We start from the raw sequence: 27,205 nt of genomic DNA on the forward strand, positions 1-27,205 counted from the left end.
ATGTCTCTATTTCTACAGACAGAACTACAACTCCAACTGTTGGATCCTGGCTTTTTTTTTTTTTTTTTTTTTCCTTTTGAGGTTTCTGCTGCATTTGCCCTCCCACAGCTCACCACCTGTCTCCTGTCCTCCTTAAGTAATTAATTTATCAGGCCCCCATGCTAACTGTTGCCTCCCAGAGAGGTAAAGGACTCTGCTCTTTACATAACTGAGAGGGCTGTATTCCTTTGAATTCCAGAATATGACTGCTCAGCTCAGTCAATTGTGAGTTTCCCTGTATTGTGCTCTATTACAGGAACGTAGAGAGTTCTGTTGTTACCTCTGTGGGTCTTGAATCACAGACTTAATTGAAACTGAAACTGCCAATTCTGTTTTTATTGTCTAAATATAAACAGAATTAGAGATAGAAATTCTTTCTGTGGTTATTCCATTTCTTGAATCCAGTTATTTAAGGTACTAATGGGCAAAATGAAATAGCCAAGTCACGTTGGTGTGGGTTTATCTGCAAAACGTAAGGAATAGAGAAGGCATGATCTCCCTGGGAGACCCTATTAGTGGAAGACTATGGTCTCCTTCAGAGAAGACTGAGTGTAGAATAACTGTTTCTTTAGACACCAACGTAGTTCCTATCACACAAGCTTAATAAATGCTTACTAATGAATAATAAAGGAAGCAATGAATTTTAAAACGTAAGATGACTTCAAGAAAAATGCTTGTTTAGTGCCCTGAGCAGTTGTCTTCTTTCTTAGGCAAATACAAGTCCTTAATTGCCTTTCAAGATTTGCATGCAAGACTATGGATTTTCCTTTCTTTGTGATTTTATTTATTCCAGTTGGATAATTTTATAAAAACTGTTTTTGTTATGTTGTGTTGAAAATCTAACAAAGTAATTATTATTGATTTATTTTCTACATCTGCTCATCTTTGTAAGCTCTCAAACTGATACTCTGGTCATATCAACTACTTACTCTACTATATTTTGGTGAATTTGGTGCTTTTGAGCACAGCTGCTACTCAGCTGGTCTTGGTTCTGGGTGTGGCTAGAATCACTTCTCATAGCTTCATGCCTCTGCCTGACTGGTGCACGCCTATGCTCTATGTAACTGGTTGTTTGGGTGCTTATCAGTAGAAAGGTAGAAATGAAGGTAGATTTTATAATTACCAATTTATTTTCAGAGATAATGTATGCTTGACCCCTGAGAAGCTAGGGTGGCTGGTTGTAAACAAATTGTGGTCTCTATTTGAACATAACCAATCCTGCTGGAGCAAGGAATGTGCCGGCTGGCTTGCCATTTGTCCAAAGATATTAACAATGTAATACTAAGCAATCCTTTAAAAAATATAGTGTGTATGAATTTTTTTTTACTGGAAAATGTTCCGGATACATTTTTTTATTAGTCAAAAGCAGACTTAAAAATAGTATTGTAGTGAGATCAACTTTTGCAAAAAATTATATATGCAAGATCTATTTATAATGGTGAAACTCAAAATATAGCTAAGTCTATATGGAGAAGACATGAATGAATTAAATGTCTGTGTTTATTTTTGTTTTTTTACTTACTGATATTTTAACCTTATTCTCCATCTATTCCTAGAGTGACCTTATATTCTGGGTTGCCTTTTGTCATAGTGTAATTATTAACAGCCTCAAACTATAAAAAAAAAGTCCTTTTTTGGACAGTAAATTATGTAGTCACCTTAACCATCAAATCTGTTTTACTTATATCAGAAAAACAAATGCAAAAAAAAAATGCTAACGGATAACAGGTATTTTAAAATAATCTGTATAGAAATAGTCATTATGCTATTTTGATCCAATAATAGTATAGCTTTGAAATTGAAAAAAAAAAATCAGCACTTGGCTATGGAAGCCCACTTTTTAACCCAGCAGAAAAAGGTAGAAGGAGGGCATTACTTGGGAGTCTCAAGGCCACACACTTATCCTGGTGTATAAATTGGAATGCTAACAGTGTGAAAATCACTTTGCCTTCTTGGCCCAAGGTGTCTCATCTATAATAAGACTGATGGATTAGATACTCCCTAAGGTCTGTTCTGCTCCTCATATTCCAGGATTCTTGTCTGCTGGAAGAGAATTTCATGTGCTCTGACTTCAGAAATGTAATCCATATGGCTAGCTTGATCAGGGTTATTCCTCTTTCTCCTCTGAAGGAAAATAGCAGAAACGGTACAGAAAATCCTCACTGATGCAAACTACAGATAGAAGTATTGTGCTACCTGAACTGGAGTGCATCTGAAATTAAATACTGTAGTATGATAAAGAGACAAAGAGTTTGCCAAAACAAAAGTTATAGGATGAAAATGTTACTGAATTAATTATTTAATGAGACACCATTGAATTTAATTAAAAAATAAATACTGGCTACTTGAAACCATGTATGTATTAGTAATCAATATGTCAGTTATGAATAGCCCTGGTATTCGTTAAAGTAAATCTAAAGAATCTATTTTAGCATCACTGAATACTTGATCACATCATGTCACCTTGAAAACAATCAGTAAATCATATTTTATATTAAACAAAGGTCTTCTTCCTCCATTTCTATAATTTCTACATGTAATAGGAGAAAACCACATATTTTCTTTTCAGTACATTTAACAAATATATACTGGAATCAATGTACCAAATTCAGCCAGGATATATAATTTTAGTCTTTGCAAGCTTTACATGAGAAGAAACAGTACATCTTTCTAATTACTTTAAGAATAGACAGCAAATGGTTATATAAACCTTGTATGTTTGAAGTTCCAAGTCTTCCAAGTTTGTGGTGTTTTATTGTAAAATAATGGTTGAACATTTGGAAAAAAAATACAGTGTTACATTTTACGCAATAAAAACAAAATTTGCATATGGTCTCTTTCAGGAAAGTTTGTTAACGCTAGTGACTATATTTTCCAATCCCCAAATTAGGTTTTGTCACTTGGGAATCGCTAAAATATTGAGTAAAGAAAACTGAAAGTAGACTGACAGCAGACTTTTTAATCTGCAATGCTGGAAACTAGAAACCAGACTGGTGATGAAAATGACTTCATTCCGGAATCACATATCTAGATAAGAGAAAACTTATTGTCAAGTATAGGAAGACACTTAAGGATCTGCAATAATTTGAGGAATGTATAACTTTTATGATTTGTTTGATTAAACACTTAAGGAACGACTCTACTGCAAAAAAAAAAAAAATGAATCAGAAGAGATACCTCAAGATAAAAGAAGAGTAATATACACTATATAATAGTATCATACGTTTATATATTTATCTATCTAATCAAATTCAAGTGACTAATAGTATACTTTCCAGGGATACTTACTATAAAAGCTATTAAAAGGTATTGAAATAAAAGGAAACACTATTAAATGAATTCTAATTAGTTACTAATTCTCTCAACAAATCTAGGTAGTCGTGAGTGGGAGAAGTCTAATGAGAGAAGGGAGAATGAAGAAGGAAAGATGAAAAGTTAAGAATACTCTTAAGATCTTCTTTTATTGAGGACGAGATAAAAAAGGGGCAAACAGAAGCATGTATCTTAATAGACAAAATAATTTGGTTTAAAGCATCTGATTATGAGAACAAGGAAAATGAAAGTAGTATTTAACGAATGGGCAAAGAATAGTGAATTGTTCAAGGAGAGAACAAACGAAATATATTGCACCTTGATCAAACCAGGAAAAACAAGGAAAAGGAAAACACATATTCAACAATGGACATAAATAATAGATTCAAAACAAAATGAAATGAATAAAATCAGGTCTATTAGCCAATATTCCAAATATGAAGACTCATTTCTTTCCCACTAAAAAATAAATGTATTGGGTTAAAGGCAAGATATGCACTTTCTAATAAATAAAAATATTTAAGGGAAAGTAATAAAGTGGTGGTCAAAGTGATTCAAGGTAAATGCAAATAAATTTAGCAATATTAATATCAGTCAAGACAGAATTTCACATTAGAAGAAATAAAAGGTTAAAAAGGCATATTATGTAAAGATAAAAGTATAATTTATGAGTAAGATATAACAGCCATATATTTATGCACCAAACTGTATAGCTTTTAATACAAAAGGAAAACTGTTAGACAATCAAGAAATTAATAAATTTTTAAGTGTAATGGGAGATTACCTATACTTCTCTAAAAATGTAAACAATATAGGAGACCAAAATAAACAAAGAAAGAGCTAGATGACTTACTACAATCAATGAACCTAATTTAACAGGAGTTTATAAGAATATATATTATCTTTGTATTTTGTGAACAAACTGTCACATCACCTTTTGTGTCAACATCACAAAGCTACAACTATGTTTTGCAGAATTGCCTTCCCTGTGTGGTTCCAGGTTAAAGCTAATCAGGAGAGAAATTTGTGCATGTCTAGGAAAGCTGAAGGCAAGCAGCAGCCACTGCACTTTGAAGGTCGCCGAGTTTACAAGCAATGAGAGAATGACACAGAGGTGCAGACAGACTCTAGCTAGCCTGTGTTCTTCCTGGCACTGGGTCCAGCTCTTTTTTTCCTACAGAAATGCCGCCACCACCAGGTACCCAGGCAATAGCTGTTCCCTGGGCTGCCCCACCAGCGCTCTGTTACAGTCCCACTCCAGATTCCCTGACTGTCTGCCAAGCCAGTGCTACAGAAGGGCTGGTTAGTGGCTTTTATCATATACTCCAACATCCCTTTTTGGACCATTATTCTGAAAATCTCCTATAGCTCGGTAAATTACAATTTCTAAAATAAATCCCTATTCCATAATACTTAAAGTATTCTCATTCGGCTTCCCTGATTAAACCCTGACTGATAAATTTAAAAGAGAAAGAGAGAAAGAGAGGGGAAAAGAAAAAAAAAACGTAACAGGAAAGAAATGTACTTACAGACCACATTCTCAGATCAAAATCTAAAAAAAGTCATAAATAATTTAAAACAGGGAAAATATTTTCTCTGGTAATCAGGGAAGTATAAGTTAAAATAACAGAGCATATTTTCAAGCTCTTCACATTAGCAAAAATGGAAAGGAGCCATGATACCTATTTTTATAGGGGAAGTTGAGAAAAGAATCCTTTCATACATTGCTTTGGAATTGTAAAGCATGAGTGCCTATTTTAACCAATAATCTACTCCTAGAAGTCTATCCTGCATAAACACAGCAGCCATAAATAATGACCTATATGTCAAGGTGTTTATGGAAGCATCGATCTTGGTGGAAAAACACTGGAAACAAAACTCAGACTCAGCAATGCAGTAAATTATGATTTATCTTACCATGAAATCTGTCTGATTATTTGGACAGGGATAAAATATATACAAAGCTACATACTAGGTTGTTAACATGGGTGTAAGTGGGTTTATATAGCTGGAAGGAAGAAAAGGAGAAAAGGAAACCAAAAAAAAAGAGGGAAAGAAAAATGACTATATATTCAAAAGCATGTATATAACCACATTTATGCATTTATTTAAATGTGTATATGTATGGCTAAAACAAAATTAAACATTAAAGAAATTCTTATAATCTGGTCCAACTTAATTTATTCACCAGATTTCTCTTGATTCCCCAGCACAAACGCTCAGTTTGGGTCAGAATATATTCCTTGATCTGCCTCACAAAGACAACCAAAAATACTTCTGTTTTCTCTTGTGGGAATGCTCTCCACCTGCTGTTCATCACCCAAGTCCTCCAAGGCACAGTTGACGTGCCACCTCTTCCCTGAATACGCCAGCCCACACAAAGTCTCTTCTGAACTTCTCTATCCTTACTCAGTAATTCAGCACTTTATTATAGAGAATTATGAGTTATTCTCTGATCCTTTTATGCCAGTTAGTCATGTCTCCCCAACTATTAGTCCTATTCTTTTAGTTTATTTCTCTTAACAGATGCATCACCAAATTGTACCTTTAGTGTAGGGATTGCTATGTATAGTATAATGCTTGGTCTTTGGTTTCCAAATAGGGAGACAGGAAAGTATGCAGCCTTGACCTCAAAAGCTCTCAGTTAAAATCTGTGCTGTTATTTCCTAAGGGATATGCCTGAGTACATTTTATTTCTCTTAGTCTTAGTTCCAGTATCTATAAAATAGGTCTCTAAAGCTTAATACAAAACTTTAAAATAGCCTGGATTACGGAAGGAGTTCTGATGTTAGAGTCAGCTAACCTGGCTTTGAGTCTAGACACTGTAACAGTTTTATCTCACGTAGCACCCAGAAATTATGTACTTGTCTCTCTGCATTCATGAGATTTTGTTCTGTCGATAGTTATGACACACGTACTAACCAGCACTAACAGTAACACACAATTTATTTCCCTAACTGGCATACTTTTTAGTATGAAAGGGGAACTATTAGTTATTATGCTGGGCGGGACAACAAGTGTAAACAGGGATTGTCCCTGGTAAATTAGAACCTCATGGTGATCACATTTAGAGCAAATATTTGAGCAACAGCTACCTCAATTGTGAGCAGCAAGAGATAATTTTATTCTCTATTTACGTTTTCTGTTCTCAAAACTGCCCCTAGTGGAGAGGAGAGGTCTTTAGTAAAACAGAATAAAGAGACAGACTGTGTTAGCATAACTCATCATCCCCTTGATGAAGGGCAGTCAATATTAACAGGGCTACACTTTCTTTATCTAGTTCCCTGTCAGACTCCTGAAGGGTATAATGCAGAGGTATCAGGTTTATAGACAAAGGACAAATGTGGCTTTAGGGTTGTTTTATTAAGCTTACATAGTACTTTACTTTTTTTTTCTTTTAAGGATTCAAAAGTATTGCCAATATTCTAAATTGAGGAATTTAGGTAAATATCCTCATTTTCAAATTCTCTTGAAAAACTGGGGACATGTGTTAAAACTGAAACTTCATTATCACTTGTCAACGGTCAAGTGGAACTGAATTGTTCAGTGCCTCCTCTCTCCAATTCATCACACTTCTCCTGAAGTTGAGGTTTGGTTTCTTTTATCCTTCCCTTTGTGATATTTTGAACTGCCTGCCTAACTCACTCACACTTCCTGCCTAGACCCTTAAAGATTTAAGCTGTTGTGAGCTTCACGTGAACCCCCTTCCAGCAGCTTGCAGCAGACTTTCAGAGCGGTGCTACAAACAAGGAGAGCCGAGAGTTAGAGAAACTGAGGAGATTTTAAAAGGGAAAAGGGAGACTAGGAAAGAAGAGTGGACTCTGCCCAACTGAAGTAGACCTTTATGGACTGAGATAGGAAATAATATATAATACCTAACTATTTATGATTGATAGCTAGCTAGATGGACTGATCATCTGAACACCATAGGTAAGTGCGATCATCTACAGATCTTGTTTTCCAAATAACATACTTACAGACCTGCCTAGAATTTATAAAAAAGGATACAAAGATTACATGTCAAATAAAAAACAATCATATTTATTTAACTCATAAAACTGTTGGAATTAAACTCAGTAATAAGTAAATGTGATTTATAAATTACAAATATGAAATGTTAAATGCCTTGATGATGATAATGGGTCTACATTTATAGAAAAAACTATTTGGTTTGGGAGGTTCATTATTTCTTGCTTCTTTACTTATTCACTGAACATCTCTTGTTAAAATGGAGAGAAAAACTCATTAAGTAATTACTACTATGACTTGGATTGGTTTATCACGTATCTAACTTATTCCCTGTAATCCCTGTTCCCTGAACACTGTAGTCCCAAAGAGGGAAGAGCCAAGATCTCTGAGCACCAGACAGATTTGCAGCAAGGGCCCTGGACAATCTGAGCTTTGGAAAGTGGAGGTATCGATATACAGAAGACAAAGAAAGAGTAAAAGAGGGAAGAGAAAGATGGCCAACTTGCCATTCTCATTTATCACACCAAGGGGCCAGCTCACATCTCTGCACGGCATTTCTGAAAATCCAGTTTTGGCAACGGGAATTTTATGTGCTGCTTCACTTACAATATTAATAACATTAATGAGTAGAATAACAATAACTAACATTAATGGGAGCTTAGTATGCTAAACACTTATCTCAACTCTCACATTAGCCATATGAGGTCAATACTATCATCTCAAATTTATAAATCAGGAAATTGAAGAACAAGGGGATTAAGTCAATACTCAAAATCATACAGCTAAGGGAAAAGCATAACAAAGATCTGAACACAGATAATCTGACTCTAAAGCCCATGTAGTTGACTTTTATGCCACACAGCTGCTTTTTACTGTAAACACTTACATATTTTTCTCCTGCTGAATTTTCTATGTTGAGAAAATAACCCTGGCAGTCATGTTCCCTGTCTCTCTCTTTCTTCCCTGCATACTCCCTTCTTATGACATGAAATGATTTATGATAATATTTGATTTCCTATAAAAACATGAAACCTTGTTATAATCTGATCATAAAAAGTTTATATTTATATAACAATTTACAAATTATTTTATAATTCAGTTGTTCTTACAGTGCTCAGAAAATCTAGGTTTGTGAAGTATGTATTATCACCTTCATTTTCTTAATAAAAAATAGGAACCTCAGAGAAATTTGAGCTGCCAAAGTCACACTGCTATTATATGCCCCAGTCTGACTCCATCTTGGTTCTTCTAATTCTGAATCTAATGTTCTTTTCAGCCTCTCTTCATATACTTTCTCACCCAGCTTAATGTCTGTAGCAAAAAAGACTCACTACAATGCTGTGATAAATGAATAAGTGAGTGAGCACATGTCCTAGTAAAAGAAGATCACTCCACTGCACATATCTTTGTATAGATCTACTAGCTTTCTCTTATTCATAGATTAGAATGGCTACGTACTAAGACTGTGCTTTTCGAGGCTGCTGTTTAGAAACAAATGGTAAATAGGAACAACAGCGTCTGGTTTGTAACAGTGAAGATTCAATTACATTCTCCCTCAAGAATCTGGAATTAATTTAAAACAGATTTTCCTAAGAAAATGGAAGAAAAGTATATTCCTTTGATATTTAAGCATCTACCATATCCAGGAGAGTAAGTGCTGGAGAATAAGAGGAGGGAAAGTTGAAATAAATTAAAGGGAAAATCTGGAACAACATCTCGGAAGAATCATGTGAATCTCACTACAGTGACTAAACCAGCTTTCATTAAGACAGGAAGCCCTCCCAGTCCCTAGTGTGGGGGGCAATTAGCGCTCTGCCTCACACCAGGGATGCGTATACCGTCGTCATGGGCTTGGCTAATGATTATCTTCAGAAGAACACATATAACAAAAGCAGAGACTGCCTTCTAAGGAGCTCAAGTTGATATTACGATTAACCCCAGGGAAATTAATACAGTACTGCATAAACTCCAGGGGATTCTACATATTAAGGACACACTACTCTGTAGTTCATCTCATCAGCAATGCTTTTGAGAACTATCATCTATCAGGCACTGTTCTAGGTACTGAGGACAGTGATCAAAACGGAAAAAAAAAAATAAAGCAAAATTTCCTTCTCCCATGTAGGGGACAATCTAATTGGAGAATAAATGTAATAATATGAAAATAACAAAAGATATAGTATATTGGGTAAGTGCTTTGAAGAAAAATAAATGTCACAGAGTAGGGGAGAGGCATGCATATGATGGCAAGGGAAGGGTCACTCAGGGTCCCACCGAAGAAGTGATGTTTGATTGAAGTCCTAAAGGCAGTGAGGCAGGAAGCCATGCACATTTGGGTGAATACAGTGTTCCAGACAGAAGCCACAACAAATGTAACAGCCCAGAGGTAAGAAGAATTACCAGGAAGGGGAAATTAGTAGGAGATGAAATCAGAGGGTGGGTAGCTGGGTGTTGCAGGTCATTTTAAGTAAGGTCTGTACAACATAGGAAGCCCCTGGGGGCGCGGGTTCAGCAGAGGATTGACCGTATCTGATTTAGCTAATATTTGTTGCAGCTGCTCTGTCAGGGAGAGAGTGTGTGAGGGGTGGGAGGGTGTTTCACTTACCTGTGGGAAAGATGAAGGTGAAGGTACTCTGGACCAGAGTGGTGACAGTGAAAGTGATCAGAAGTAGTTGGATTATGCATACATTTTGAAGACAGAGTCACAGGATTAATTAACTAATTGTATGTGGGGAGTAAGAGCAAGAGAAGTATCAAGGAGACCATAAGGAGTTTGGGCAGAGTAATTGGGAAGGATGGAACTGTAATATAATCTCGATTAAAACAAACAAACAAATGGAACACAAAACCTATCTACCTTGTTAGCAAAAATTCAGACACATAGCACAATATTACTAACTATACCGTTGATCTCCAGAACTTAATCATCGTGCATAACAAGGTTTGTACCCTTTGACATATTCCCCTTTGCATATTCCCTTTCCCCCAGCACTTAGTAACCAACATTCTACTTAACCAGGGAAGGAAGGAAGGAAGGAAGAACAGGGCAGGAGAATAATCTTGGAGGTGACTGATGTGTTTATGGAATTGACTGTGAAGATGTTTTCATGCGTGTATACTTATCTCCAAATTCATCACATTGCATACATTAAGTACAGCTTTTTGTATGTCAATCATACTTCAGTAAGTGATTTAAAAAAAAACAAAACATAAAAAGATAAATTCAACAAAACCTGCCTCCCCTGCTCACAGTAAAAAACAAACTAGTAAATGGCTTGACCATAAGAAATATTCAAAAACAGGTACAATGTACAGAGGATTGTTTCCATGAGGTTTCAGAGAGGAAGCAAGAGGTCTTCTCTAATAGGTCTTGGTCCTGGAGCAGGAAAAACTTGGAAGCCTAGGCTTTGGTAACAAGGAGACAGGTTAGCTCCTGGATGTCAATTTCTTCATTAGAAATGGGAATTCTTTGGTATTAAAAAAAACAACCTGAAATTTTTGTAGAGTAGGATAGAAAGGACATGTCACTTAATATCACAGGTGAATCTAAATGTAAAAATGTAGTTATTCATTTTCGATAAAAATAAGAAAGTCTGTGGAATTGCGGAATTAAAAAAAATCAACTTAGAGTTGCCTAGTAGTTATCCTTATCATCTTTCATAATTTATCCATCTATACACAGGGTTTTGATGATTTATCATGTGAGAAATCCTCCTCTTGGATATGTCTGAAGACAGACAAACAATACTCCTTTCCAACAATACTTCTAATTCTGATTTCCACAGTTGGTAGGAAATTTGGGGAGTTACTAATTCTTAGGATCACACCAATATCTGTGAATGCTCAAGAGCTCTGTTTCTTTAGGAGACAGACCTGGTTTTACATCCTTATCAGGGCAGAAGTAGCTGGATCACAGACACATGATGTCACCAATCCTCATTTCCCTAATCTGTATTCGCTAGTAGTCTTGGTCTCACAGAGTTGCTGGGTGGAATCAGTGATCCCACACAAAGGGTTTAAACAGTAGTTGGCACATGGAATAACTCAATAAATACCAGTTCCTGCTAATATTCTTATTGTCATAAATGTTATACAAGAACCTGTTTTTATTCATGTGAGTTTTCACTGATTCACTACTTCTTGCTTATTTCCATTCCATAATCCATCTTTCTTTGGGTATGCAGAAACTGTTGATAATTTTCTCTATATACTACTTAATATAAGAAAACCATTTAGAGGCAAAACAGTGAGTGATGTTAAATAGTGAAGAAAGAAGATAACAGCAAACTTATACCACAGGTAAGCTAATCTACTGGTGGCCAAGTAACATCCAAAAGTGGCCTTTACTTATATATGTTGGGAGACCAATTTGCAGTTATAGTCGCAGAAATGTGACTTTGACAGAAAGAAGCACAAACTTTTCAAAGATAGAGTCAGGGTAGGGAAGTTCACAGGGTATATTAGTAACATCAATACAGATGTAGGGTAAACTGAATAACCACATGTAGAAGAGTGAAACTGAACTCTTGTACCACTCACAAAACTTAACTCAAAATATGTTACAGACTTAAATGTAACACATGTACATGTAAAACTACTAGAAAAAAACATAAGGAAAAAGCTTCTTGATGTTGGTCTTGACAACAATGTTTTGAATATGACAAAAACTGCAAAAAGGAAAGCAATAAAAGCAAAAATAAACAAGTGGGACTACATCAAACTAAAAAGCATGGGCACAGCAAAAAAAAAAAAAAAAAAAAAAAAATCACCAAAATATAAAAGGCAGCCTATGAAAGAGAGAAAATATTTGCAAATCAGTTATCTGATAAAGAATTAATATTCAAAATATATGAGACTCGTATGACTCAATGGCAAAAAAATTGGATTAAAAATTGACAAAAAATGAATACATTTTTCCAAAGAAGACATACAAATGAGCAACAAGTACATGAAAAGATGCTTGACATTGCTAATCATCAGGGTAATGCAAATCAAAACCACAAGGAGATATCACCTTTTACCTGTCAGAATAGATATTATCAAAAAGACAAGAAATAGCAAGTCTTGGTGAAGTTGTGGAAAAAAGGGAACCCTCTGTGCACTGTTGGTGGAAAAGTAAATTAGCATAGTCACTATGGAAACAGTATGAAGGTTCCTCAAAAATTATAAAACAGAACTACCAAATGATCCAGCAATTCCATTTCTGGGTATATATCCAAAAGAAATAAAAACAGATTATCAAAGAGACATCTACTCCTTTACATTCATTGCAGCATTATTCACACTAGCCAATACATGACATGGAAGACATTCAGGAGATGTGATACATATAATATATAATATATATAAAATGGAATAAATGCATACATATATAATGGAATATTATTCAGCCATAAAAAGGGAAATCCTGCCTTTTGTGACACCATGAATGGATCTTGAGGGTATTATTCTAAGAGAAATAAGTCAGACAGGGAACGATAAATACTGTATGTTCTCACTTATATGTGGATTCTTAGAAACAGACAGTAAATGGTGGTTACCAGGGCACAGCTCAATATACCCATCTGGATTTGTTGTTGGGGTAAGGAGATCTCTCGGACCAGAGTAAATTCTTCTAAGTTGTCTAAATATTTGCCTCTCTGTTTTGCTTTCTTGTTTGAACTATCTACCTTCTGAGTGATCTATTCTCCATCTAACCCTGACAATTTAATTGGTTAACTTAATTAACCAATAACCAATAAAGTCATTAACCATTAGCTTTGGTCTTTCCTTTTATGACTGAACCTCAAAAAGGAGTTGATTACTAAGTATATTTTGCATTTATCTGATTTTATCTGTTGTGTGTTGGTTTTTATTAACTTTTGTTTACTTTTGACATTTAAAGATATTTAGGGCAGTTTGCTGTTTTATACATGTAGATATGTGTGTGTTCATATACATAAATTAAACCCTCACCATTTAAAAATCTATATTAAAAGTCCTATAAAAGAAATAAGTGTATATCAAATTGTTTGCAGTGGTTTTTACTGATTAATTTATTAATACTGAGATTACCAAGTTATTATTTTATAATATAAATGCATTTCTTAAAAATAAATGGCACAAAGAGTTTTGTATGTAGGATCCTGTATTAGACATTTATAAGTAAATGTAATTTCACTAGAAGGTTATGTAACCAAGTAGAACCCTGGGGGGGTCCTCCCAGGTCAGACCCCTCCATGTCCTCTGCCTGCCTCTTGTTTGAAGAAAAATTTTAGTCTCCCAGGCCTCCCCTGAGCCACAGAAGGCTGGTTCAAGAATTAACGATTGAAGGGGGAGGGTGGAATGGGAGTTTAGCATAAATAAGGTCCTGGGTTCAATCCCTAGTTCCTTCCTTAAAATAAACCTAATTACCACCCGCTCCCCCCCCAAAAGAATTAATGATTAGAAGAATGTGAACATGTAGTAACAACAACAACAAAACAGCAGTTGGTCCAGAACAACTGGTAACAATTTAAACAATAGATCAGCCATATAGCAGTCACAGAATCTTTAGTTCCAACTTGAAGGACAAAGATAACAGTGTCTGATACACATTCCTGAGTTGCTTTGCAGATACTAAAAGCCTCACCAGATAAAAGAAGTTAACGGCATGATGACCATCAACATGTAGCCCCTAGACCAGCTGGAACCTGAGTATTGATGTTGTTAACCCCTGGGGAACCACCCTGTTACCTCACCATTGACCAGAGAATTGTGTACAAGCTGATCATGCACCCTGTAACTCTCTCCCTCACCTTGCCTTTAAAAACCCTTCCCTGAAATCCACTGGGGAGTTCAGGTCTTTTGAGCATTAGCTGCTCATACTCCTTGCTTGGCATCTGCAAAATACTGCACATTCTTTCACCACAACCTAGTGTCAGTAGATTGACTTTACTGCATGAGGATGAGTGGACCCGAGTTTGGTTCAGTAACAGGATAAAACTAAATACATTACAGATGTGAATGTGCTTTGCAAACTGCATGGTAAGTAAAGTGTTACACTGATAATTTATAATATGAATGTGATCCTGCAAACTTATGTTAAAATTTCACACCCCACAAAGACTCTGGAGTTGCTCCTCTATTACATTGAAGGACAAAGTTGGTGGGAGCACCTGAAACCATCCTCAAAACTCACCTCCATTGTATTTGCCTTTGGCAACCCACACACTCTTCTCAAGTCCAGGATTAGAAGAGCACAACTTCTGCAAGCCTGTGAGAAGGAACAAAAGAACAAGAAAAAAAATTGCTTAGAAAATCAATAGACCAGAAAAAAGAGTGGAAAATTATCATGAAAAAAAAGATCTTTTAATGTTGACTATAGCTGCTGTAAAACTACAATCTGGTATAGGTCAAATTAGTTATGAAGAAGTGTGTAGGACGACACAACTTTCAGTAAATTGCATTAGAAACTAAGCAGGTGGGTAGATTCTATTTGCTGTTATGCAAGCTGATTGAGCTGTCATCTTTGAAAGAATGGCTAGATTTTCCAATTACATTTTCCCTGGGTAAGTAACACACTCTTCTAATATCCTGCCCACTCAACCAATCTTTGTCGTTGCTCACTCCCTGCTCTCCTTGTTACCATGCCTAAATCACCAGAATTCCCTGAACGTGACCTCAACTTCTTTGTCTCTGGAATTTTGCTCAATATGTTATCTGTGCCTAAAAGGCCTTGTCTACCAACCAAGTCAATGGAAAGTCTACTCTTCTTTTAAGACTCAGCTCTAAGACTACTTTCAAAGGCAATTTTTTAAGTGACACCACCATTTTAGAAATAATCAGTCTTCTATTTTAATTAAGAATTTTTACAGAAATGTTTCCAATCCTTAAAAGATACCTAATAAGATATAATGGCCAGTACATTTTCATCACTCTAACTATATGGCATCGGAGAGATAAAGATCTCTGATCTCATTTTTTTTTTCTTCTGCAAAACAGGAATAATAGCCTTGGAATGTTGTTGTAAACATTAGAGTTTGTGCATGTTAATTAGCATTTGTATGTTAGTCCCTGGCATAGGTCTAGTTCATGGAAAGTATTCAAAAAGTGGTAGCAATCAACAGCTTCTTATGCCTATAATTGTAGCAATTCCTTTATCTGTTTATCTCTCTCATTAGATAGTTGGTTCCTTGAAGGTAGATACCACACCTTTATTCATTTCTATTCCTTATGCCCATTCCCAATCTGTTGATGTTTGTCACAGTACCTAGTACTTTGCAAGTTCCTTTTTCCAATAAAAGTTTCCTAAGCTTATTCAATTAATAGATTATGTAGGTATGATGTTGTGATTTGTAAAAAGAAATATATATTTGGTATGCCTCCCTGTTTCTGACACAGAGCTCCTAAAACCCTTGGGATTTCCTAAGTGATAAAAGCCTAAAGGCACCTTTTGTTATGTTAATGTGACAATTTCCAGAGAGCGCCTAAGGATGGGGGCTTAAATGCCAGAACAGCCCACCAGGTGATCAGAGGGTTGCAAGTTCTAGTCCCTTCCCCAGGCATCCTGACATCTGGGGAAGGAAGAGCGGATGGAGACTGAATTTAATCACCAATGGCCAATGATTTGCTCAATCATAGCTGTGTAATGAAACCTTCATAAACCCCACAAGGGCAGGGTTCTGAGCGTTTCTGGGTGATGACCACATGGAGATTTGGTCAAAGTGGCATGCGTGGAGAGAGCATGAAAGCTCTGTGCCCTTCCCACACACCTTGCTCTATGCATCTCTTCTATCTGGCTGTTCCTGAGTTATAACCTTTTACAATAAACTAGTGATCTAGTAAGTAAAATGTTTTTCAGAGTTCTGTGAGCTTCTCTAGCAAATTAAACCAAACCAAAGGAAAGAGGGGCTCATGGGGAGCTCTGATTTATAGCCAGTTGGTCAGAAGCACCAGTAACAACTTGGGTTTGTGACAAGTATGTGAAGTGGGGTGAAGGGGCAGTTTTGTAGGACTGAGCTTATAACCTGTGAAATCTGATGCTATCTCTGGGTAGACAGAGTCAGAACTGAGTTGAATTGTAGGATATCCAATTGTTAGAGCAGGCAGATAGCTAGATATGAACAGAGAAAGGGGGGGTGCAGGCCAAATGACAGGAATTGGGCAAAAAGAAGGGGTGGGCACAGGCAAATCTAGGAAACCCTACATCATGTGAACAACAAGGGTCCCTGGGCAGAGAAAGAAAAGCAAGAACTTTTGGGCTGATAAGTGGTCACACATTTTGGGGTGACAAGTGGCCTGGAGGCCGACAAAGAAAGATGGGAAAAGGCAGGAATCTTCAGTGTCTGAATGTAAGTAAGCATTTGCTCATTATGCCCTCATTTCAATAAAACTATCCTTGCAGATTAGAAGTACCCATCATGAACTCATGCCATGACGCTTCTGATTCACACTAAGAACAAAAATCCCTCTTCCCTTCGGGAAGGTGGAGTTGGGGTGAAAATCAGGGAATATGACCCCAAACCCTTCCCTCCCCGGTGAATATTCTGCTCATTCATTTTTACACTCTATGTAACCAACTTACCAAAGAAATTCAGGACACTGCCGATCTGAGCCTGACTGGTCTCCCCTTAAGAAGGTACTATCTATCTCCTAATAAATCCCCACCTTATTTTCTTAACCTCTGCCCCTCATCTCTGAATTCTTCCTGAGGTAGGACAAGAACCTACGCACCAGCAACACAACTGGTGTCCCCACAGTTGCTTGTTGGTGTGGGAAACCTCCCCATGACCCACATGGGAATTAGTGTCAGAACCTCTTTAGTAGGTAATCTCACATTTTAATAGCTCAACTGAATAGAATTGGTTTTATATAGTAATAGAAATAAAGCAGCTCTCCTGTAATATGTTTATTTTGATTCTGAAGTTTGAATATTCTTATAAGGGATGGGACTTGAGAATTTAATGATCATCAGATAAACATGTAATAAAATAGAGTCTATTCTGTAAGACTAGAATTTGTTTCATAATAGTACAGTTTATGCTATGTTATATAAAATACCTTTAAATATCAATTTATGAATCATAAACTGAAAGAGACTTGGGGACTATTTAACCCAACCTTACTTATTTCACAGATGAGCAATCTGAGACACGTGCGTGTTGTATAAGGGGCTTGTTAGGAGACATGCAGCTTGGAAGTCACAGAGCTGAGGCTTAAGCCCTAGTTTCTTCATTATTTTTTCTTATCTAGCACTTATGTGTCTTTGCAGAAGAGTTTTCCAATTTTCCAATTATGTTATCAATATGATAAAACAGATAAAGTGATTTTGGGGAGACAAAGATCCGATTTTTTTTTCAGAATGGCTGTAATTATTTTGAACTGAATAAATCAGATAATGATAGGACTTCAGCTGACCTTCAAGAGTATAAAGGATATGGATAGACTAAGGAGATTACAAAGTTACTTCAAGTGTGAGAAATAATGAGAGAAGTGTGGAAACAGAATAGACAAAGGCTCTGTGAGAGACAAGGAAGGGAAGATGGGGCTGGGAAGCATGTTCACAGAACTCCGGACCAACAAATGTGGGGAAATGATATAAGGAAGCTGAGAGACATTTAGCCCAATCCAATCAGGTGATGGTTAACAAAATTAAAACATCTTGTCTTTTCCGTTAAATCATTAACTTCATCTAAAGGACATTGAAGAAGAGACCTTAATTATTAAAAGCAAGTTTTAGGAAGATTAATCTGGCGATTGTGTGTAGAAGATTATGGAAAAGTCATAGTATAGATCCCCACAGACCATCTGGTAATCCTTAAAGGTAGGCTGATAGCAGTAGAAAGTAAAACACATAAGTAACGTTACAAAATAAACATCAGAAAACCACAATTGGCTGGAGAGTAGATAAAGGGGAGAGATGGAAATAAAAGGATATCATAGTTCATGCTAATATTTCAAACTCAGGAGACCCGAGTTTTCCATTGATGAAATTAGGGATGCAGGGAAGGTGGTCAGGCAGGTATGACATACGACAGGTTCAGGTTCAGACATACTAACTTTGGGTTGAGTGTGAGACAATTCAGTGCATGTGTTCACAAGCTGAGGGAGAGGTAGGAGCAGGCAACCTAGATTTGAGATGTTTTGCACATAAAGGTGAGACCTGAACCTATATGAGGAGAAAGCTCTTGTAAGAAAAAAATAGAAAGAAAAAATACAGGAGGTCAAGACAGGTTCCTAGCTGATAGTTACAGCTGGTTGGCAGAAGAAAGAAAGGAAATCAATGAGGAAGTGAAGAGCTAAAGGGGAGTACTTGAAATACAAGCACAAGAACAAAAACAAAAGTAAACCAAAAACACTACAGTATTTTCAGCTCTATCTTGGGAAAATTCTGTATCCTAAGTGTATTTGGGGAGGTTGCCCACTATATATAGTCATATCAATTATAAAATGCTAGCTTCTGTGTCAAAAATGTGTATCTGGCCAAATGTTTCAAATCTCGCATGAAAATAATTATAGAAAGTTCAGTAAAGAACTTTGAAAGGAGGAGATTACATCAGACTAATTCATCCTCAGAAACACAAATGTGAATTAAAATATCTCATTAAATTTTTGGTTTCTAAGTAAAAGTCTTTCCAGAGTACTTGTTAAATATTAGATGTCAAATTTGCTTTTGCTCTGAAAACCCCCCTTTAAACAGGATTTATGACTAAGGCACAAATTAAGTCTGTTGTCTGACTCAGTGGAAATGCCTACATTAGTCCAGTTAAATTGCTTAAATAAGTTGACAAATCTGGACATCAGTATCGCTGGAGGAGCTGCATATAATCTTAAAAGAGATGGGAGAAGGAAGGGCAGCCAGTGTCAGAAGTTGTTTAAATGAAAAAGATTTCAACCACTCACTGATCCATTGAGTAATGACCTCTAAACCAGATTGAGTCATATACTATCAGTGCTGAAACCCAACTTATCCTATGATTGCTTTTCATAATTACAAAGTTGTTGTGAGAAATACTGGTTTGTTTCTTTTCTTCTTTTCAAAGAACTAATGAATTAGTTCATGTGTGAAAGTGAGTCATGATCAGCAAAGAAGATAACCTTGGGAAGTTCACTTTCCCTTAATTTCTGTCTCTGCAAAATGAGGAGATTGAACTGGAGATCTAAAGTCCTGTCTCTCTTTAAAAATAATTAAGCAGTTTCTAATTATTGAACTAGGATGGTAATATGTTTCATATCAAAGCCCCTGCAACCTGACTTTTCACGTAGCTGTAATACGGATATGGATATAGGTATGGGTTACATAATGTGATATAGGTTAAAGCATTAAATTTAAGCATTAGATTGAAGTAAAATAGAGTTTCTAAAAAAGTATATTTGGGGGAGGTTTAAAGCCAAATATAGATATGTGCCATGTGGAAAATTAGTACAAAACTTTATGAAACACAGGAAGGCAAAAGTTCCGCTTCTTAGGCAGGAAAGCTTTTAGGAGATGGGGAAAGATTACTTGGTTGTTTAGCTCAAAGACAGTAGTGTGTGTGTGTGTGTGTGTGTGTGTGTGCGCGCACGCGTGTGCGCGCACGCTCTATTCTAAAAGTAAATTTAAAATATTAAAATATTTAAAATGATGTAAATGCTAAATATATTAATTCTCACTAGAAATCACAGGAATAAAAACAAGAATATGACATCACATTATAAGAATGAAAATTTATAATATTTAATATTTGTGAGAATTTTGTGAGTATAAGTACTTTTATATACTGCTGGTGGTAACACTTTTCTTTCTGCAGAGTATCATCATAATTTCATTAATGCACAAGGCTGAAAGTAAATATTATGGATTATTAAAATTGCTAATGCCTTCATACTCATATTTTAGACTTGTTATTTTCTTCTCTGAACTAAATACATTCTAGCATTTGTAATTTGTTATCTGTATTACTTCTATAGTGATATAAATATACAAAGAATTTTGAAAGTAGTATTTGGTTAAGATCCTTAGCTTATTCATTAGAACAATCAGAGGTATTCTTACTTTTGTCATTTTTCTAAAATGAACACTTACACCCTGACCACTTCTGTGTGAAGAAGCCTTTCTCCTCACTTCTCCAAAGATGAGAGTAAAATTCAGCCTACTTGTAAGGAGTTATATGAGACAGATCCCACATGATAACTGGCAGACTGGCTGGATCCTGGCAGGTGACTTCACAGCCTCTGCCCAGTACCTCAAGCTTAGCAGGGCTGAATCACCAGTTTCTCCCCAACTTGGCAGTTAGTGGCATTGATCACTCCCCACCACTTTTAACCATGACAATTCTTCTAACAGATACAGGTTTCTCTATATTATGGAACTTAAAAATGTGATGAGAAGGCAAAGGTCTCCATCAGTGTCACTTGGACCCTTATTTCTTTTACTTTAACACTACAGCAATGGGGGAAAAATTAAATAGCATATGGGCTATGATCTAAGGTATTTAAGGATCTTTACAAACTATAGGTGTTAAACATTTTTTTTTGCCTGAACCCTTCATTCATCACACACACACACACACACACACATCTGTAGCATAACATCATATTTTTATAAATTGATATAACCAGAAGACATGTTAGATCCTCTAAGTTTTAAATTGTGATCCTCGCAGCACCTGACTTCTGTATAGTTGTCTCAAGGAAATCTAAGAAGACTGGAAGGTACTGAAAGTGTGGTCAACTGGGCCATTCTAGCTCTGATTTAATTTTTTTTAAGCTTCACTTTAATTTCTCATACAGCCTGAGGAGACTGCTACTTTAAAAACGTTTCAACCACTGATCAAGTCCATTTTACTCACTTAATAGGTTAAAAAATTCGTAGCCCAGAAAGATCAGCTACTTAACCAAGGTTACAAATCTACAGTAGAAATAGGGACAAGAATCTGGGATTCTAGACTTTTAATTCCAAATGGAAATGAGAAAGCTAACAAAGGGGTAATCATCTGTAATTCTGGATTTTCCATGGGGTTGCTAAAGCTTATGAAACTCACAGTATGAAGATGCAATTAAGAAAATAAAGAGGTAACCAGGCAACAGTAATACCATTTTCCTAAAATAATATCAGGGTATTATGCAGGGATAGGCTACTTTTGCTTCAGCGGAGCTGCTGCATGCACACGAGAAGACAGGTTGAGCATCTGCTGGGAATTAGCATAGACCTTTTGCTACACACCTGTTCTGCAGATATCTGTAACGAAAGCACCATGCAGTTTGTTCCTAAGTGACTGCCAAAATCTGAACAAATAATACCCTTGGCCATATCGTAACATAAGGCAGAGTCTGATATGTGATATGGCTCTAAAGAAAGCAAATAAGGTACAATTTGATTTGGGAAATTCTGAGTAGAATTGCATGGAATCCTGTGTACTGTAGGCCAATCCCTCTCCCCTGGGCTTAAGTTTCCCCATCTGTAATAGGACTGATCTCTAAAATAATTTTCAATTCTTACATAGCTGGTTATGTTAGTTGGGCTATAGTGCTTTTTGTTCGTATTTTTCTCCGTTTTAAAAATAAGGTTCAATGTCTAGAGGGGAAAAAAAAAAGAAGAAAAATATTAGCAACTATTTTAGAGACATGGTATCAAGTTTTTGCATTATTATTTTAAAAAATACCATCTCAGAGGGAGCTGTAACATGACCATGGGTATTCTTTTAAAGATACTTTTGAACAGAATAGGGGAGATACAAAGCAATTTACCTTTAAATGAGTCAGGTGTATGTATGTATGTGTGTGTGCATGTGCAAGTGTACATCACACCAACTCCATGCATACACATGGACAGTTAATCCACAACTGGAGGAAAAAATGTGTCAACATATAGGCTGATCTCCCTAAAATTTGTAACAATAACCTCAGATGGGTCCTTTATGCTGATCAGCAGTCAAAATATATTCCCCTGGTCAACTTATTTTCCCACTCTGCTAAAGACTATTTCATATTTTATTCCCTCATTTCAAATTCTGTCTTCCAAAACCTCCTCCCCAATTCACACTCTCAGCTGATGATTTTGCTTCCTGTTTCACTAGGAGGACTGAGGCGATCTGAAGAAAACTTCCACAGCTCCCACACACCTACTGGCAACTGTACTCATATATTCTGACTTCCTGCCTGATACTCTACCGAAACTAACTGCACTCCCAACTAAGCCCATCTCCTCCACTTATGCAGTAGTTTCCATCCCTCTCACCTACTTCAGCCCAATAATTCTCCCATGCTCTCTCCTTACACAGTAAAATTCAGCCTCCTTCTTCACCCCTACTCCTCAGCTCATAACTCTCATCACCATACAAGCATGCTGTTAGTCCCTAAAAATTAGAAAGAAAATAATTACCCTCTTTTGACTCCAGTTTTCCTGGTGGTTTCTTCTCAATTTTTTGTTCCCTTTTGCTCCAGAATTCCACAAAACTAGAGTCAATAGTTATTATTTGTAAACCTTCTTCTTAAATCTTCCACAATGAGCTTTCTTTGTCCCATACCACCACTAAGACTATCAAAGTCACCAATGGCTTTTCATTGCCAAAGTCAGTGGTCAGTCCTTAGTCTTCATCTTTTTTGATATTTTCCAGACATTTGACACAATTGCTTGTGCCCTCCTCGATACATTTCCTCTCTTGGCTTCCAGGGCATGACACTTTCACGATTTTTCTCCAGCCTCACTAGATGCTCCATTTCAATCTCTTTTGTGCATTCCTCTCATCTCTTGACCTTACAGGTTACAGCTCAGTCTCTGGACCCTTCTCCTTTTCATCTTTATTCCCTGTCCTTGGTTATCTCATAATGTCTCACAGTTTCAGACATTATCTATATGCTGATAACTCCTAAATGCACATCTCCAATCAGATATCTCTCCCTAACTCCAGGCATTTACATCACGTATCTGTCTTCTTCACATGTCTACTGGGTCTGAAAGAATCATGTCCAAACCCAACATTCTCAAATGAACCTTCTGATATTTACTCCCTGACCAAGTTAACCCATAGTTTTCCCATCTCAATTGATGAGAAAAATCTTGGAGACTGAAATCTTGACTCCTTTTTCTCATAACCCACATTCAACCCACTTTCAAAATATATCCAGAATCTAACTATGACTTCTCACCATCTCCACTGCTGCAAGTCTCCCAGTTGGTCTTTGTGATATCACAGTTGCCGAGCATGGAGGTGTGTTTGGGACTGAGAGTGAGCAGAAATGAGGCAGAGAGTTTAAAATGAAATCCAGCTATTATGACTCCTTTGCTTAAAACCAAAAAATTCAATGAACTCCCACTTCACTCAGAGTAAAAGCTCAAATTTTTATAATTAATATATGACAACAAGGCCTGAAATAATCATGCTTGTCATTGCAGATATAAAAATACATCTGTTTTAGGGGACAGTTTTTCCATATTCCTCTGAGAATGCATCTTCAGGAGTTCAAAGCACATCACTGACAAATGCTTACAGAGTTTACTTGTGAGTAATACGACAACTGACCTTCCTTATAATGGAACTATGGAGTATATATAATTTGATTACACAGTTTGTTATGTCTTTCGACTCTCAGCACCTTGCACTCTTCTAAAAATGCTGCTGTTATTTCGCCTTTTTTCAGCCCTAATAATTCTTTTGGCTTCTCTCTCTATTACTAGTGTCTTAATTCACTTTCCTTCCTAATTTAATTTTTTGCATATCATACAATGTAAATTTTTGTAAACATGCTACTTCACTCTTTGTAAAAGAATACTAATAGTCTTTAAAATATTTTTATTGTTATCGATAATAAACGTAAACTGAGTAAAGAAAAAAATCATGGATTCATGGCAAGAAGGAGCTAAATATTACTTTTCACTGTTTTCTGTATTTGTTAATAATAAGAATTATAAAATTGCATATAAAAAGTCCCATGTAGAGGGACTTCAATTGAGTACACTCCGGGCCTCCCTTCCACTGGGGAAAAATCTATTTTGTCTGGGTTTTGCGATTTGCAAATTTGAGAAAAAGGATCTAGGAATGCTTGGTTCGCAATTTTTTTCCTCTATTTTAATCTGTTCCCCTCTCCTCTGCCACATAATATGGGGTCTGACACTATGGAGGTTGTCTGAGGTTTCCCAGTTGTGCCGGTTACTTGGAGAAAGTTTCAAACTGAGAAGGAAAGGAAAGTAGCCAAGCTCATTTGGCTACACAACAAAGTCCTATTCTACTAGCTTTCATCAGTTATACAGCTGACCTTTTGATGGCCATCTGTCAGATTTTAGTGCTCTATTTATCAATGGGTTTATTAAAATCCAGGCAGGGAAGAGAGAGGTGTTATCTCTGGAGTCCATTAAAATCCCAACATGTCCAAGGATTGAGATACTAGTTTCTAAGCTTCCCATTTTTTGCAGGTATAGTCTAGGGGCAGGAGGATACAGTGGAAAGAATGGGGCTCTGGAGTTCAACAGTTTTGGCTTCTAATGTTGGATGTGTTATTTACTATGTCACCTCAAGTCAAGTTACTTAATGCCTCTCAGCCTCTTTTCCTGATCTATACAATGGCATGAACAATGACTCATTCATTGCATTGTTGTGGAGTTGAAATAAATAAAACACACGGAATGACTAGCAGGAAACCTGTAATAAATGTATGCTCAGAATTATTATTGTCTCCTTTATATCAGTAATCTGTTCAATAAATGATTGAAATCAAGTCAGAAATAAGATTTACCAGTAGTCATGAGAAAGCTGTTTATACACCATAAACAACTGAATTGAAGAAACACCATTTTGAGGAAAATGATCTGTCTTTATTTTGAAGCGAAAGCAAATAAATTATCTTTTTACAAAACTAGGAAGTAGACTAGTGGAGAAGAAAAAGGCACCAGGAAACCTGTCCAGAATTTCCACAATAGCTGATGTGGGTGGAATAAGAGGACCCTTGATTCATCCAGCCCACTGCCTATGCTTTGCATAATTACAAGTATTTATGGCTTCTGCAAGGATGTTGTTGCTCATTATATGTCAACAAACCCATAAATATCCGTCTGTGTTAGAACAGTGACACTCACTGGTTATTCTGATATTGACAGCAATACTCACTACTAAAACATCCCCTTAATAAAGCAAACTTTTAGATAATCTTTATAGATGTCAGTAAGGTAAAAAAAGAGGATAACCAACTTCTAAAGTATACTTTGTAAATATTCGGACCAACATAATTTTAAGAGTTCTCCAATACGGAATGGGTCCCTACCTCTAGAGGTGCCCCAATATATTTTGAGTCATTAACTGAAGTAGCCCTAGAGAAGATTCATGAATAGTTAATTCGGAATCTTAGATGATCTTCAAAAGTGTTCCAATGTCCAGTTCCTGATACTCAAGGACTCAGAGCAAACCTAAATGTATGTGACCTGGAAGCTAATAACACTTTTCATAGTAAAATCTGTTTTTTTTTTTCTCATATGTATATTATAGAAACGTTTTTAAATTGTTAAGTCTTTATTGGTTTTGGAAATATGAGTGCTTGTCAAATCAATGCCTTTGCTACCATTCATCAGTGATATTTACTCACTGCAGTGAAATATAATAGAAGCATCTATAGCTTCTTACCCATGGGATGACTTTCTGTCACCTAACACAAAAACAGCAAGAATGACGAACCCCTTTTCTTCTCCTAAACCCTAACCTCAGTAAGAACATCAAGTCTCATAGTAAAACTAATCTTAGTCTTAAGGAGGAATTCAACTTGTGTCAGTGACTGGAACGACTCTATGCTGACAGCATATTAACTTTTTTCCTCCTTTTTAGATTGGTAAAAGAGAGAAATGTTTTGAATTTCAATGACTTAAGACATGTTGCTTAATATTAGTCACCCTCCAAAGTATTAAAGGGAGGATCCATTAATCTAGAGCCAGGAGCAGCCTTAGAATCTCATGCATACATTTTCTCATTTCTTATTTTAGAGATGTTTACATTCATGGGCTTATAAAGAAACTGCTAACTTGTCCAAAGCAGTAGGATCTTAATAAACCCATTCATGTAATGAAAGCTTGTTTTTATTAGGTCCCAAGAATATTCTTATATATAAACTAATGCACACAAGATTAGCTACCAAGAGAAAAAAATAATAACCTTGTTACCCATAACCATTTTATTACAAAGAATATTAAACCAATTTGTTTTCTTTTCCTTATTAAAGGAATATATTTAGGTAATGAAGATCACTGACAACACTGTGTTTAAATGTTATTTCTACATCCCCCTTTCCAGTTAGCATTGGGGTGTAATTATCACAAGAGAATTTTCAGGCTAATTAAAAACAAAAACAAAAACAAACCCCAAAAAACAGATGCATATAGAGAGGGTTGGCTCTGTAGTTTGAGAGCAGGAGGACAAACAATTCCATGAAGAATATAAAGGTGGAAGCATGGGTAAGGGCAGAAAAAGAGAGAGAAATTTGGCTCTCCGTGTCCATTTGGCTCTGTTTTCTCATATCAGATTATTTCTAAACAACAGCATCTGCAAGAACAAAATCCAAGATATATTAAAAGGCATTTTTGAGGAGTAGGACGACCCTGAGCTCACCTCCTCCCACAGACACACCAAAAACTACAGCTAGATACAGAACAATTCTCCCTGAGAATTTCCTGAAGACTGGTGAAACAATTAAGGATACAAAGAAGAAAACATACTGGGAGGACTAGGAGAGGAAGAGAAGCAATCTAGTCAGAACCCACATGCACAGTGGGCAACCCAAAAGAGGATGGGTATATCAAAAACTGGACATCCTCCCTAAAGAGTGAGGGATTTGAGCCCCACATCAAGCACCTCAGCCCCTGTGACCAGCACCTAGAAAATAAGCCACTCAACTAGTTTTGAAAACTAGTGAGACCTATGGCCAGAAGAGTCAGAAGGCTGGAGGAAACCAAGATGCCCCTCTG

At 36.3% G+C, this 27,205-nt stretch overlaps 1 protein-coding gene across 1 annotated transcript in view; it reads right to left on the minus strand.

The window, feature by feature from the left end:
- The window catches only part of ANO3 (anoctamin 3), a 360,586-nt gene that overhangs the window by 242,169 nt on the left and 91,212 nt on the right, over window positions 1-27,205 (minus strand). Inside the window, exon 2 of the mRNA XM_045523788.2 lies at window positions 14,480-14,554. Coding sequence (XP_045379744.2) covers window positions 14,480-14,554 — 75 coding nt within the window. The remainder of the gene's footprint in view (window positions 1-14,479; window positions 14,555-27,205) is intronic.

The sequence above is a fragment of the Camelus bactrianus genome, chromosome 10 (assembly GCF_048773025.1).
Source record: "Camelus bactrianus isolate YW-2024 breed Bactrian camel chromosome 10, ASM4877302v1, whole genome shotgun sequence".
Taxonomy (NCBI): Eukaryota; Metazoa; Chordata; class Mammalia; order Artiodactyla; family Camelidae; genus Camelus; species Camelus bactrianus.